The 16271-nt window shown below is 36.5% G+C and overlaps 1 protein-coding gene across 2 annotated transcripts in view; it reads right to left on the reverse strand.

The window, feature by feature from the left end:
* The window catches only part of ADAM10 (ADAM metallopeptidase domain 10), a 140307-nt gene that overhangs the window by 24133 nt on the left and 99903 nt on the right, over positions 1-16271 (reverse strand). For both annotated transcript variants that reach the window (XM_055437389.2, XM_055437390.2), the window contains 3 exons: positions 14781-14964; positions 7013-7176; positions 3386-3569 (listed from right to left, as the gene is read on the reverse strand). In XM_055437389.2, coding sequence (XP_055293364.1) covers positions 3386-3569; positions 7013-7176; positions 14781-14964 — 532 coding nt within the window. The remainder of the gene's footprint in view (positions 1-3385; positions 3570-7012; positions 7177-14780; positions 14965-16271) is intronic.

The following is a 16271-nucleotide window of genomic DNA, read 5'->3' on the forward strand; positions in this document are numbered from 1 at the left end:
AATGTAATTTTAATCTGCCCTTTAAAAAGAAAATGAAGGTTTTATAAGAAAAAGTCAATCAATAAAAGTAAAAATTGACTTTGAATCTTCTTAAAAATTAAGTTTTGCTCTGGGAAAGACAGTGAAGAGGATAAAAAGACAAGCTACAGAAAGGAAGAAAATACATGCAGACCGATATGTGACAAGTGACTAGTAGCTGAACTACATAAAGAACCCTCAAAACTCAACAGAAAAAAAAAAAAAAACCTCAATGGACATTTGACCAAAGAAGATATACAGATGGCAAAAAACCACATGATATTCAACGTCATTAGTCATCATAAAAAGACAAAGTAAAGCCACAATGAATTAACACTATACACATATCACAGTGGATAAAATAAAAAATACCAAAAGCTGACAGGGAAAGAGAGAAATTAGACGACTCATACACTGCTGGTGGGAATAAAAAATAGTACAGCCTTCTGAACAGTTTGGCAGTTTCTGCCAAAACATAAATAAAAACAAACAACTGCTATACTGATCCATCAGTTTGATTTGGAGGCATCTGAAACCTATATTCATATGAAAAGCCTGTTTACATCTGCTTTATTCATAATGGCCCAAAACTGAAGTTAACCCAAATATTCTTTAACAGAAAAATGGTTGAATGAACTGAGGTACACACATACTACCTGCAATAAAAAGGAAAGAATTAATGACACAGGTAAAAGTTTGGATTAACTTCCAAGCAATCATATCAAGTGAAAAACCCCCAAAAGTTACATATTGTATGATTCCATTTATTGAACATTTTTGAAGTGACAAAATTTTAGAAATGGAGAATGATTTAGTGGGGCAGGTGAAAGAGGCAGGAAGGAGGAGGTTGCTTTTTTAAGGTTATAAAACAGTGGTAATGGAATTGTTCTTTTTTTTTTTTTAGGTCACACTATGTGGCATATGGGATCCTAGTTCCCCAACCAGGGATCAAACCCATGCCCCCTGCATTAGGAGCACGTGGTCCCAACCACTAGATGGCCAAAGTGAAAGTGTTAGTCACTCAGTCATGTCTGACTCTTTGTGACCCCATGGGCTGTAGCCCACCAGGCTCCTCTGAACATGGAATTCTCCAGGCAAGAATACTGGGGTGGGTAGCCATTCCCTTCTCCAGGGGATCTTCCTGACCCAGGGATTAAACCCAGGTCTCCTACATTGCAGGCAGATTCTTTACTGTCTGAGCCACCAGGGAAGTCCCAATGGAACTGTTCTTAATCACGGCTATGGTGATAGACACATAAACCTACATATGGTAAAATTGTATAGAAGTAAACACACACAGAGATGAAAATATGAAAAACTGGGGAAATCCAAATAAGATCTGTGGACTGTTTATCAATGTCAATATTCTTGTTGTATGTAACACTGTACTACACAGTTTTGCAAGATGTTACCACTGAGGGAAACTGAGTGAAGGAATATGGACTCTCCAATATTTCTTACAACTGCATGGGAATCTAAATTATCTCTATATCAATTTCAATTAAAAACAAAAGGGCATAGTGTTATATCAATTTTATGTCAAAACAAAAAATGCAGCTAAAAATCAAAAAGCCATGCTTATCTGGAAAACTTCTTCAGTTCTTTCTCCTTTGGTGCCGTATCTGTGAGAGTGCTGTTTATGTGCAATATGAGCAGGCCTCAGTGTTTACCCTCAAGTAACTTAAAATCTTATGAAATAGGAGAAGGATCCCCAAAACTGTAATACAAGGAGGGGTATTTAGAACATATTAAGTGCCACAAGAAAGGCAAAACAGATCAATGGATAGACAAAATGTATATCCCTAAAACAGAGTATTATTCTGCCATTAAAAACAAATGGCATAGTGATATATGCTATAAAGTGCGTGAATCTTGGAAATACTATGCTAAGTGAAATAAATCAGATAAAAAAGCATAATCCCACTACTATGAGGTTCCTCAAATAGGCAAAGTCGCAGAGACACAAAATAGAATCGAGGTTACAAGGAAGTGGGGAGAGAGAGAAATAGGAGTTAACTGCTTAATGGTTACAGAATTTCTATTTGGGCTGATTTTAAAAGTTTGAAAATGGAAAAGTGGTGATGGTTGTACAACATGGTAAATGTACTTAATGCCACTGAATGATACATTTAAAACTAGTTTAAATATAAACTCTATGTTATATATATTTTACCACAATAAGAAAAAAATTAATAGCAACTTTATTCATAATAGCCCAAACCTGAAAAGCCCAGGTGTTCATTCAACAGGAGAGAGGATAAGTAAACTGTGATAAATTCATATAATGTACTTCTACCCAGCCAAAAAAAAAAAAAGGTACAAAACACTAATAATGAACTTCAAAACAGTATGATGAGAGAAAGCAGCCTTCCACAAAAGAATGCAAACTGTATGATTCCACTTATATGAAAACAAAATTTATCTATGGAGAAATAAATCCATTTATTATGGGACAGGTACAGAGATTGATGGGGAAAGGAAATGAGAGAGCTTTTTCAGGTGACAGAAATGTTGTACATCTTGACAGGTGCTTAGCTTACACAGGGAGATGCATTTGTCAAAGATCATCAAAAGGTAGAGTTGATTTGTATACTTCACTTATGTAAAAAATATAAGCTAAAGGGCTTAGAGTGAAGTATCCTGATATCCCAAATCCACTTTAAATTACAATCACAATAAAACATGGATTGAGAGATGAACAGATTGATACATATGTGATAAGTGTTAGTTGTTCAGTTGTGTCCAACTCTGTGACCCCATGGACTATAGCCTGCCTGGCTCCTCCTCTGACCATGGAATTCTCCAGGCAAGAATACTGGAGTGGGTAGCCAATCCCTTCTCTATGGGATCTTCCCGACCCAGGGATCAAACCTGGTCTCCTGCACTGCAGATTCTTTACCATCTGAGCCACCAGGGAAGCCCCCTATGTGATAAAACAAATGTATTAAAGTGCTGCTGCTGCTGCTGCTGCTGCTAAGTCACTTCAGTCGTGTCCGACTCTGTGTGACCCCATAGGCGGAAGCCCACCAGGCTCCCCCTTCCCTGGGATTCTCCAGGCAAGAACACTGGAGTGGGTTGCCATTTCCTTCTCCAATGTGTGAAAGTGAAAAGTGAAAGTGAAATCGCTCAGTCGTGTCTGACCCTTAGCGACCCCACAGACTGCAGCCTACCAGGCTCCTCCATCCATGGGATTTTCTAGGCAAGAGTACTGGAGTGGCTTGCCATTGCCTTCTCCAAATTAAAGTGCTAACAACTGTAAAATATAAAGGTGGTAGTGGTGGATATACAGGTGTTTGCTATTTAATTCTTTCCAGTTTTCAGAATGTTCGAAAATATTCATATTAAAATGCTGGGAAAATATACATACCAACAAAACAGTTGTTTCTCTTCTTCTCAAGAACTTGACTTATATTTCTAATACTACAGAGTGAGAATTTATTGTTGTTAAGTTTGTCCCCAGATGTTGCTCTTGCATACATGATGTAATTGCCATTTTCTTTTTGTCCTAAATTCTTAGATTCTCCTGGAGTGCACTCTGTTCCAGAATCATGCTGTCAAAAAGAATATAAAGTTACATAAACAGGAAGTAAAATAGGGTTTTCAGGTCATCTGATTAGATGTAATTTTCTCGTCAGAAGAACAATGGAAGCTTGAGGACTCTCCTTTAGACTAGACCTTACCGTTATTTTAGCCTGTGAAAAGGAAAGATAATTTGCTCTTTTAGGGGCCACTGTCTCATAAAGAAGAAAAAAAATCAGTGAAGGTTTAATTGCCATGGATACCTTTTTTTATTTTTAATTCACATGAATCTTTGACACATTCTGCAATTACTTCTTTTAGTTGGGTTCCCAAAGGTAGAGAGTTACTGCATTAAAAGGAGAAACACTTTAAAGATCTTGATACATACTGCCAAACTGCCTGACAAAAGAGTGATATTAATTTACATTATATAGCAACATGGATCAAGATTTCAACAGGCAGAGATGGGAAGGAATTGGCTTCTTGGCAGAAGTACACTTTTTTAAATGAGTTAATTTGACAGGGAAGAGGAAACAACACAGGAAACATACTTAGCCCCAAATTATGGAAAACTCTATAAATACTAAGTTAAGGAAACTGTATTAGCAATATCAACAAGTATTGGATGTAGGGTTGTAAGCAGAAGTGACATGATCAGAATGACTAGAACTATACCTAGACAATAGCTTCCCAAGTGGGCTAGTGGTAAAGAACCTGCATGCCCAATGCAAGAGACATAAGAGACATGGGTTTGGTCCCCTGGAGGAGGAAATGGTAACTCACTTCAGTATTCTTCCCTGGAAAATCCCATGGACAGAGAAGTCTGGTGGACTACAGTCCATAGGGCCGCAAAGAGTCAGACACAACTCAAGTGACATAGCCCGCACATACCTAGATAAAGGTTAATCTGCTGAGAGTAAATACATTAAGACTTTCATACTGGGAGACAGGAACTCGCCTCTTGATTGCAATTTCCAACAACAATGTTTATAAATTGGTTAACAACAGGTGTGTGAACATTTAGGATAGCTTCCCTGGTGGTTCAGATAGTAAAGAATCTGCCTGCTATGTGCAAGACCTGGGTTCAATCCCTAGGTTGGGAAGATCTGGAGAAGGCAACGGCTACCCACGATAGTATTCTGACCTTCTGAAGTCCATGGACAAAGGAGTCTGGAGGGTTACAGTCCATGGGGTCACAAAGAGACAGGACTAAGTGGCTTTCACATAAATAAATATATGCAACACACTGAACCACTCAGACAGAAAGTAACATTGACATACTACAGATATAATGACAAAAGACAGAAAGACAGATTTTAGACAAAAATGTCAAAGAAGACAGGCTCAGGAGTTCATGGTCTGGCTGATCTCAATATTAAAATTACTGAAAATAAATTTACTAAGCACCCGCTATCTACAGTATAGTATCATCTGTACTCTATAGTATCATGAACAATATACACAAAGGAATGAGGTGTATTTGAGGAGGACAGAATCACTAGAAGTAGTCTGGTATGACAGGAAAAGATAACAAGGTAATAAGCAAAAAAATGTGAACCAATTTATACATTCAACAAAAAGTAATAAGTAATATTACATTAATGTATTAAAAAACACCTCTCTGGCAACCAATTAGAAGACAAATTAGATGGGAAGTGCAAAGAGAATATACTAGATATCCTACTCTAAGTGTGATCCACAGATCATCAGCAGCAGCATCACATGGGAGTCTTAGAAACTTAGACACTAAGCCCCTCCAAAGGCCCACTAAAATGGAATCTATACTGTAAGATCCTCAGTAATTTATATGCACATTAAACTTTGAGAGGTTGAGAGGTCCTAGACTAACAAACCGAAGAGTAGTTGGAAAGATACTAAAATTCCCCTGGTAAGGGTTGGATGAAGTTGACTGGGAGAGTAGAGGACATTTAACTGACCTTGAAAATACAAGATAACCATGAGTAAGAGTTCTCTGCTCATCTTTAAAATTTCAATTACTCTTGTTTAAGAAGAGATCACAAAAGCAGCCAAGAGGTAGAGAGATTAGACGCATTTTAAATACTTTATCCATCCATTCCTGATTAGAATTAGAAGAAGAAAGATTTGCAACTTAGTGAGAGGACACTTACATTTTACGATCTGTGGGAGCATTAAGTAAGGGCTTGAGAATTTTAAGCTATTAGAATTCAATTTTTTTCTAAACTCAAAAATTCCCATTTTTACAAGTGATAAAGTACAAGTGAATTTATACAGTTTTCAAATGAAAATTTCCCAAACTTGTAATTTTAATAAGCCCCAGCAAAATCACAAAGACAAAATACCTTTCAGTATTTTGTACTTCCATGTATATTAATCTTCAGTTCACTTTAAAATCAATACAATAGACTATATATTGAAAAAGTGAAAGTAAAAGTGTTAGTCTCTCAGTCGTGTCCAACTCTTTGTAGCCCGCCAGGCTCCTCTGCCCATGGAATTCTCCAAGCAAGAATACTGAAGTGGGTAGACATTCCCTTCTCCAGGGAATCATCGTGACCCAGGGATCAAACCCAGGTCTCTCGCATTGCAGGCAGATTCTTTACCATCTGAACCACCAGGGAAGCCCCAGGGTATTAAATAATAGCAAAGAACTATTCATTTTGTCAGGTATCATAACCACATGGTGGGTATGGAAGAAAATGTCTCATTTTTTAAGACATGCACACTGAAATATGGAAGGGTGAATGACTTTGTTTCTAACACCTCACAAAGAAAAGGAAATACAGAAAGATGTGGCAAAATCTTGATGATCGCAGAATTTGAATCAGAGGTCAGCAAATAGCAGCCCACAGCCTGTTTTCATATGGCCTAAGAATGGTTTTTCCATGTTTAAAAGACTGTAAAAATAACAAAACAAAGAAAAATATGCAACAGAGACCAAATGTTGCCCCACAAACCTAGTTTATTAGTAGACCCTTTACAAAAAATGCTTGTTGACCTCTGACCTCTGTCCTGTATGATGAGAGTAAGATTGTTGTACTATTTTTCTCTACTTTTACGCATGTTATCAAGTTTTAATACTGAAAGATTTTAAAATAACAGTCTAAGTAGAAAAAGACAAATCTAGTAAACCCCAATAATGCCTTAATAGAAACCAAGCAAAAAAATCCATAATTTGCTAACAATCAAACAATGAAAAGTGATTCTCACTCAACAAATATTTGAATGAATCTTGTACCAGGCATTGTTTCCAGGTCAGGAGTGAATGAGAGACAAATTCCTGCCTTCTTATAATTCTGGCACTGTTGTGCTTATTTTCTTATTTTAATTACAAGCACTCTATTTTCTGCCTCTACGGTCAAGCACATTACTGTGTTTTGACATATAAAAACTACGCATTCACGTGGACTTGTTTTCATTATAAATAGTATCAACAAAAATTACACAACATGAAAGACCAGCAACTTAAAAGAAAACCTAATAATTAGGCAATACTTACTGGAGATCCAAAGTTATGTCCAACTTCATGGGCAAACGTAATGTGAGAGACTTTGGGGGGTACATGAGACCCATAGTTCTGAACAGTAATAATTCCAGTGTTTAAAGACTTCTTCTTACCATCGGAATAGAGCTTACTTTTTTCACATATTCCTCCAGAGCTTCCTAATTCAAAACAAAAAATGGCTAAAATTAGCATCTTCCCCCCCAAATAATTCTCTCAGTTCAGTTCAGTCACTCAGTTATGTCTGACTCTTTGCGACCCCATGAATCACAGCACGCCAGGCCTCCCTGTCCATCACCAACTCCCGGAGTTCACTCAAACTCATGCCCATCGAGTCGGTGATGCCATCCAGCCCTCTCATTCTCTGTCATCCCCTTCTTCTCCCACCCCCAATCCTTCCCAGCATCAGAGTCTTTTCCAGTGAGTCAACACATCACATGAGGTGGCCAAAGTATTGGAGTTTCAGCTTTAGCATCAGTCCTTCCAATGAACACCCAGGATTGATCTCCTTTAGAATGGACTGGCTGGATCTCCTTGCAGTCCAAGGGACTCTCATGAGTCTTCTTCAGCACCACAGTTCAAAAGCATCAACTCTTCGGCAATCAGCTTTCTTCACAGTCCAACTCTCACATCCATACATGACCACGGGAAAAACCACAGCCTTGACTAGACGAACCTTTGTTGGCAAAGTAATTCTCTAATATATGCCATATTAACTTGAAACATTTTATATGTATTTTGAGTCCAAACTTGGTATATACATATATCAAGTTCTAAAAAGTTTCTTTGGTCCACGATTAGAAAGTCATTCAAATAAAAGTTTTAATGGCACAAATAAATTCTTAGGATTGAATACAAAGCCCTTATAAAATGTTCCTCTTCATAACCAAAATGTCTCCAAATTTTTACTCCTCTTAATTTAGCAAAACAAATAATAATAGTGATGCACAGGAATATGTGATTCATGTTCTAAAAGACATCGTACTATGTACTCTTTAAAAAGAAAAAAGTAGTGGAGGCTAGGGTGTGGAGGAAATAGGCTGACAGAGGTACAAACTTCAAGTTGTAAGATGAATAAAGTCTGGGGATCTAATGTGTAACACATGATGACTATAGCTGAAAATGTGGTATTACATAAATTAAATTTGCTAAGAGAACAGAAGTTAAACATTCTCACACACACCCACACAAATGTAAATATGTGAGGAGATGGATGTATTAAACTTGGTGGGGGAAATCATGAATTCACAATGCATACAAATATCAAATCACATTGTATACTTTAAATGTCTTACAGTTTTGTCAATTATATCTCAATAACACTAAAAAAATGTCAAGTGGGTAAAAGAAAAAAGGAATGAAGGGCAGAAAGTGGGAAGGGAGAAAAAGCAAGTGTGGTAACATGTTAACTGATTAATTTATCAGGAGTTCACTATACCACTCTTGCAACTTTTTGGCAAGTTTGAATTTTTTTCCAAAATAGGTTCAAAAAACTCAATTATGATTTTCCAACATGTCTTGAAGATATTTTCAAATTTTAGTCTTCATTTTTCACTTGTATAACACGTATGAAACCATTTTGTAGTTCATCTGTTCATTTACAGCTCCTAAACTTCAGAGCTTAATACCAACATGAGAGTGTTTTCACATCTAAATGCAGTTAATTTTAGAAATTAAAAAAAAGAACATCAACAAATTAGAAACTGGCCAATCCTTGTTTTTATATACCCTGCACTGAGACGATCACAGTATTTTAAAGACTTTCAGGGAGAAGTACTTTGGTTTACATTCACATTTTAAGAGATTATTTGCATTTTTTCATTAAAATACAATCAAATGGATTAGGATATTCTGATAAATGATCTAATTATTTCAAATTAACTTTCTATACACAGTTACAACCAAATTACATTTTTAAAAGTCTAACATTTATAATCTCTGATAAAGTATATAATAGGAAAGCAATTCAAAAAAGATGTTCAAGATATGCTATATTTAAAATGGATAACCAACAAGAAGCCTGAATGTGGCGGCCTGGATGGGAAGGGTGTTTGGGAGAGAATGGATACATGTATATGTATGGCTGAGGCCCTTGCTGTCCACCTGAAACTATCACAATACTGTTAATCAGCTATACCTAAATACAAAATAAAAAGTTCAAAAAAAAAAAGATATGCAAGAATAGCAAGACGCTACAACTGTTGCCTTGTTCCTTTTAATATTAGAAAGTATAGGATAACTTACCATAAATTTAATGACTATTATGATACAGTTCGAGAAACTGAAATGATAAGGTGCTTTCACAGAAAACTAAACTGAGTCTAAGTCATATACGCAGATTTTAAAGGGCAAAGGACTGAGAACCTTTATATTTAACATTTACTACGTTTTCTACACAGAAAACTGAATAGAAAGTTAACAGCAAATTACTTACAAATATTTAATATATTCTCTTAATCTACTTTTACTTTTGGAGTCCGAAGGACTGTATCACTATTCTAGAAACTAGAAAAGATATAAATAAGCATTCTGTATGTAATAATTACAGTCTACATATTATAGTTTTAAATAAGTAGCAAATTAATATCCTGCCTTATCGAAGATGTGTCATACGCAAATTGGTCCAGTGCTGTACTGTCAGACTTGAATTAAGCATAGAAGACTCCACACTGCAAATCTTTATCAGTTAAAAAAAAAAGTAAACAGCACATATTAAAAACTCCAATAATGCACTTCCTATATTTTTAAGGTCTATCTAATTTAAGGAAAGATAATGCATAAATTTGAGTGTAGTCTTCTGAAATACAGTCTTTTTAATTCATATCTAGTTTAATATATTTAACTGCTTTTGGTTTCAATAACTATTGCTTATCTGGAAAGTTTGCTATTTTTACAGACTAACAGCATATGTTCGAATAATTCAATTATACAGAAAGAAATACAATACTATGTCTAACTTTATTAGTTGTGATTTAACTTTTTAAATACTGCAACAATTTTTGATATGCCAGAAACTCAATTAATGTTGTTATAAATACCTACAGCTAAGTCATAACTCAAGTTCAGTCATTGCTTTATACTGTAAATTTAAAAGTTTACTACATACAGTCATCACTGAAAAATACAAATTATGAATAACAATGATGGATGGATAACTCAAAGACCAACAAAGAAACAGAAACATTTTTCTATCTACAAGACAGTCTGAGGGCTAGTCACAGAATATCAGTCCTAAACTTGTTAAAACAACTCCCCAAAAGAAAAAAATTATAAAACCTAATAGGGTAAATTTAATACCCTGAAAGAATCCATAAATACAGTTTAGGGGTGAGCAGGCCTTAAACATCTACAACAATAGTAGCATGCTGACCATTCAACACTAATCTGAGCAGTAATTCTGAAGCAGAAATTAGTATACTGCCAGACAAGTTCTAAATAAGAAAAACAGAAAAGAAGATCTCTACCAAATAAAATGTCCCCCAAAATGTTCTTCACAAATGGTCAGAGGAATACTCAATGGTTCAGGACTGGCTCTGCAGATGAATTCCACAGTCCGCCTTCTTCAGTGACCTGGCAAACTGAGACTATTTTCACTGGGTTAACTGGTAACAGTAAGGTGGGTAACAGATGAGCAGAATATGCCTTAATAAAACAAAGACCCCCTCAAAAATCCTGCTAGAAGGGCGCAGCAAATTAAGTACAACAAAGGGCTATCTAATATAAAGAATTTACTTTGTGAAGGAACTGACATTTCAGTCTCTACATAAAAGGCTGCTGCTGCTGCTAAGTTGCTTCAGTCATGTCCAACTCTGTGCGACCCCACAGACAGCACCCCACCAGGGTCCCCCATCCCTAGGATTCTCCAGGCAAGAACACTGGAGTGGGTTGCCATTTCATTCTCCACATAAGAGGCTGCTGCTGCTGCTGCTAAGTCACTTCAGTCGTGTCCGACTCTGTGTGACCCCATCAACGGAAGCCCACCAGGCTCCCCCGTCCCCGGGATTCTCCAGGCAAGAACACTGGAGTGGGTTGCCATTTCCTTCTCCACATAAGAGGCTACTACCTGTTTAACACAAAACTTTGCTTATAAAAAGAGAAGTTTAACCTTTCCAGTTTCTTATTCAAGACTAACTTTGTTTTGGAGACCAGATTCCTCCCTTTCTAGAGCTCCCTTCTAGGTCCTCTATGATTTCACATGGAAGCCTCCAAGTTAGCCCAGTTTACGAGCTGGAGTTAGGGCAGGAGGAACTGTTTTTCTCACTAAAAGGAAACTGAAGGCAGAACCCAACCACAAGAAGAAATTTTAAGAGAACAAATAAAAAGTAGCATAAAAAAAGACTAAAACACAAGAAATATTATTGGAATGTTTCAACCCTCATTGTTTTTTCCACCTTAACTGAGTCAATGAAGAGGACTACAGCTAGTAATTTGAGTAACTATCCTGTGAAAATTAACACAACAGTATCACAACAAAATTCTTTTCACTACTATATATTTGAATAGTGAAACAGCTGCAGAATTAAATGAAATCAAGCTAAATATTACAATAGAAACTAATTAGGTCAAATAAAAATGAAAAAGGTTAAGAAAAGCAACAGACCACAAGCTGAACAGATCAGCTATAAAATACTATTGCAAAAAATTAGGCTAAAACTAGCATTACTAAAATCTGCATACAGAAATATCAAGTCACAAAAGAAGGGCAAAGGCAGAATAAATTACAATGAAAAATAAACAAGCTGAAACAACATGATTTACCTGAATTTACAGAGACAGAACAGACAAGGACCCAGTACACTAGCTCCCAATCCAGAGCTCTTCTCTTTATCTCATGACAGTTACCCAAAACGATGCCTAAATTCTAGTCAGACACGACTGAAGCGACTTGGCAGGCACCCATGACTCCTCTCTCTTAAGAAAGAAGGAAACAGACTGCATCTCTACTTAGATTCAGGAAACATTTCAACTTCTTCTTGGAAATGTCTTAGAGAGATAAAGGTAGGATATTACATTATAATAAGAACGAGTACAATAACTACCAAATGCACAAAACGTGGAGTCAAAAGGTCCAGATTCTAGATGCTGTGTGGTACTGGGTTGTAATCCAACTTTCCTTGGCTATATAATAGAGGAAATAACACCTATACATCACAAGGTAACTGAATTAATTAGTAAGAGCAAATACATAAAGTTGCTTATAAAAACAAATAAAATGCAAACCAAATAAACTCAGTTCAGGCAGTCTAAGGGCAAAGGGAAATGAAGAAGAAAGCTATCAGGGCAGGTATCCTATTTTAGAAAAAGTTGTGTCAAAGGTACAAAGACCCCTCTCTTTCCCACTCTGGCCCCATTCTTCCGTCCCTGCCTAGCTGTTCCCCCAGAAGCTCCTAGAAAAAGGCTTGTGAGAGCTGGGGTTGGGATTTTAACACAGATTAAAGGAAGATGGCATCAGATGAAGAACAACAACAAAAATACAAATAATGCGGCCTAGCATTCTCAAACCAGAACTCCGCCTACTGTCACTTCAATAAAATAAACAGTACTTCATAAAGTAAGTGGTCCAGATATCACAAACTAGACAGAAAAACTAACTGTCCCCCAAACCCTAGTTCAATTATGAGAAAAACAGCAAACAGACTACAACAGAGGGGCATCCAACAATATCCCTGACCAATACTCCTCAAAACTGTCAAGGTTATAAAAAATAAGAAAAGTCTGAAAAATCATCACAGCTAGGAGGAGACTAAAGAGAAATGACAATTAAATGTATGGTTGTATCCTGGACAACATCCTGGAATGGGAAAAGGACCTGATCTGAATAAGAAATCTGAATGAAGTATGGGATGATTTTAGTTAACAATAATGTACCAATACTGGTTCATTAAGTGTAACAAATGTATCATACTAATGTAAGCTGTTATAAAATAGAAAGGTAGGGAAGATAACACTCTATACTATCTGCTAAATTTCTGTATAAATTTAAAACTGTTCTAAATACATAGTCTTTTTTTTTTTTTAAGTAGACATGCAGATATCTGAATATTCAGAAAAATTTGACCAAGCTCTCTCAGAACCACTACATTCTAAATGAACAACAGTCTGGAGTTGAAAATACAAAATGGTAGGAAGTTTTTAGTCTGAGATCATCTAATCATTTGCCCAGGAGACATTTTGCAAGCAAAAATATTAATATGTTGGTTTTCAAACTTTAGAATGCATCAGAATCACCTGGAGGGCTTCTTCAGATAAAGACTGATGGGCTCCACACCACCTGGAGTTTCTGATACAGTAGACCTGAGTGAGGGAGGCCCATAAATTTACATTCCTAACAGGCTCCCAGGTAATATGGATGCTGCTAGTGCATGAAGCATAGTTAAAGAACCACTATATTAACCACAACATAGGAAAAAAACCCAAATGAATCCTTGAGTTTCTATAGCACTTACTGATGAATAAGGAGAAGGGATTATAAACTTTGCGATAAAATTATCCAACTAATCTTCTTCCCAAGCAGGGAAAAAGAAGTTTCAGCATATACAAGTTATAAAATATGTGAATTATCACAGGAAAGAGATGTACAATCTACTGACACTGCAAGTAACACAAAACCAGCACAGATCACTCTAAGGGACAAATATCCAAAAATACTGTACTATATAACACATGCAGCCTATGGCATAACATGTATTTTAATGACAATAGGGATTGAGTACACTTCAAAATGTGGCAGAGAAACAAAAGCTTTGGAACCTGTAAAAAGGATATTCACTGCTGGCTTTAAAAAAAGAGCAAAATACATGAGGAAAACTATAGTACTAAGGATGCTAAAATATGCATAACAAATCAAAGAATAAGAACAGAAGAGCCTGTCTTATCCCATATAAAGTTGAAGTTGATTCTTTTAAAAAGGTATATCAGAAGGAGAAACTGCTGTTTACAGCTCAAATGATGACGGACTACTGATCAAATTCTATATGGCAAATTTATATTCAAAGAGTCGGGGATTCTTTCAACTTATCTTTCACTTAATAAATTTGTATTTCTCTAAACTAGGCTACTGCACCTATTGTACTGTAAATGACAGATCCCCACTGAACTGCAGTGGAAACGACATTATCCTATTCCAGCTTTCTCAATGATAGTGGCTTTCATGGCTAAGGTAGACACCAGCAGAATGTGGGTCCATGCAGTCAAGCCAATGGAGCTATGGGTCCTGGGGTCTCCTGCTCACATCTCTTTTCAGGCAATACTTGACTTTTGTTAAAATAAAGCCTAGAAATAAAATAATGATAGTAAAAGTAGTCTCTTTTTCTTCCCACCTGCTGTCCTTGAGCAGGATTTCTCTGCATTTTATCTCACTACAGAACAAAAGCAAGAACATAATTTTCCCTTGTTAACTCTAAGAACCTCTCCCCAACCCCCATCCCATTAATAATTACATTAACTTTTGTGGAACAATTAGCATTCTGCTTTTCAGTTTCAGAAATAAGTACCACTTTTCCCCATAAAATTATTTATTTCAGCCACTGAATGTACAATACCAAATGTCAGGATATCTCCCTGTTAGTACTCATGTAATTCATTTCAAAATAAAAAGCTGCTTCATCTATTTTTCCATTTACATTATGCTTATGAATTTTACCTAACTAGAGCTGTACAAATGAAAATACTGTACGGGCATCACTTTCTCCTATACTTTGTAAAATTCAATCCATCATGACACTGCTTTTCAAGTAGTAAGTCAAGACATATTTAGATAAACTACCTGAAGGTGCTCCAACCCAGGCCAGACCAAGGACACCATCATCAAAATCTCGATCTGTGAAAACGTAGGCCAAACAGTAATCATCATGATTCTGCTCAGAATTCAGCTCCAGAAACTTCTCCACACCAATATTTGGAAAACGGAATGGGTTTGTAGGGTCCTTCTCATCAGCAGTTGTGTTGATCTAAAATTCACAAAACAATGATTTTAGTAAGCAGCTAATGTAAGCAGAGCTTTAGTGGAAGTAGTATCCACTGCTTAGTCTTTTTTTTTTTTTTTTTTAAGTAGCAATGAGGATACCTGAAGATTTAGAAAAATTTGACCAAGCTGGACAATACACTTGGGGACCAAGGAAGCTGGGGCTAAATTAATGCTTCTACAGTTACTCCCACTTCCTCCAACCCATAGCTGATCACAGACACCAAAAAGAAAAAAAAAAAAATGGAAAGACAAGGTAGGGGTATTAAAACTGAGTATGTTACATTTCTGAGCAAATATTCACCCCTTTCCTGAACACTTGGGATGAAAAAACAAGTTCTGCTTTCAAAATTTCTAATAAGGAAGTACAGTTTCTCATATTTAATCATCTGATCAGTCTCCCTTAGTGCTGATCTCCTACATATGATGATAAGTAAAGGATATAAAACTCTATATTTCACCTAATTAGTAGAACATAAAATAGATATTAAATCCAAGACTGTCAATTCAGCAGACAAATCATATTCCTGGTTCTACTTGCCTAGAAAATCATGCTGCTGCTGCTGCTGCTAAGTCACTTCAGTCGTGTCCGATTCTGTGTGACTCCATAGACGGAAGCCCACCAGGCTCCCCCGTCCCTGGGATTCTCCAGGCAAGAACATGGAGTGGGTTGCCATTTCCTTCTCCAATGTGTGAAAGTGAAAAATGAAAGTGAAGTTGCTCAGTCGTGTCCGACCCTTAGCGACCCCATGGACTGCAGCCTACCAGGCTCCTCCGTCCATGGGATTTTCTAGGCAATAGTACTGGAGTGGCTTGCCACTGCCTTCTCCGTCAAGCCCAACTAGCTTCAAATTCAACTTTTTTCCCTGAATGTAAGAAATTTTTTTTCTTTGCCCATTTGTTTCTCTATTTCAAGCTGAGTTCCTCCAGAATGTTTCCTTCAACACTTTAGCTACTATACTCTGGGGGCAGGTTTCTCTTACACAATGTGAAGAATAATCAATTCTGACACCAAACTTCACCAAAACAAAAGCTTTTATTTATGAGTCATTACTTCTTTTCAGAGACCTCTGCCTATCTTTTGAAGTCCTAGAACAATTTGGTTTTCTCCAAGATAGAGAATTACATATAAGACTGTTGATAGAGAATAAAAAGGAATATATATGAGAATAAACATTGCTTAGAAGGCAAATCTCAGTCTACTGAAAATATCAGTAATAAGGTAAGGCTATTACAGTCAATCAAGTGAAAACTACAGGTCTTTTTATGATCCACGTTTTTCACTAAAACCAA

This window comes from Moschus berezovskii, chromosome 9 (genome assembly GCF_049115385.1).
Source record: "Moschus berezovskii isolate FMDL1 chromosome 9, NW_MosBer_1.0, whole genome shotgun sequence".
Lineage (NCBI taxonomy): Eukaryota > Metazoa > Chordata > Mammalia > Artiodactyla > Moschidae > Moschus > Moschus berezovskii.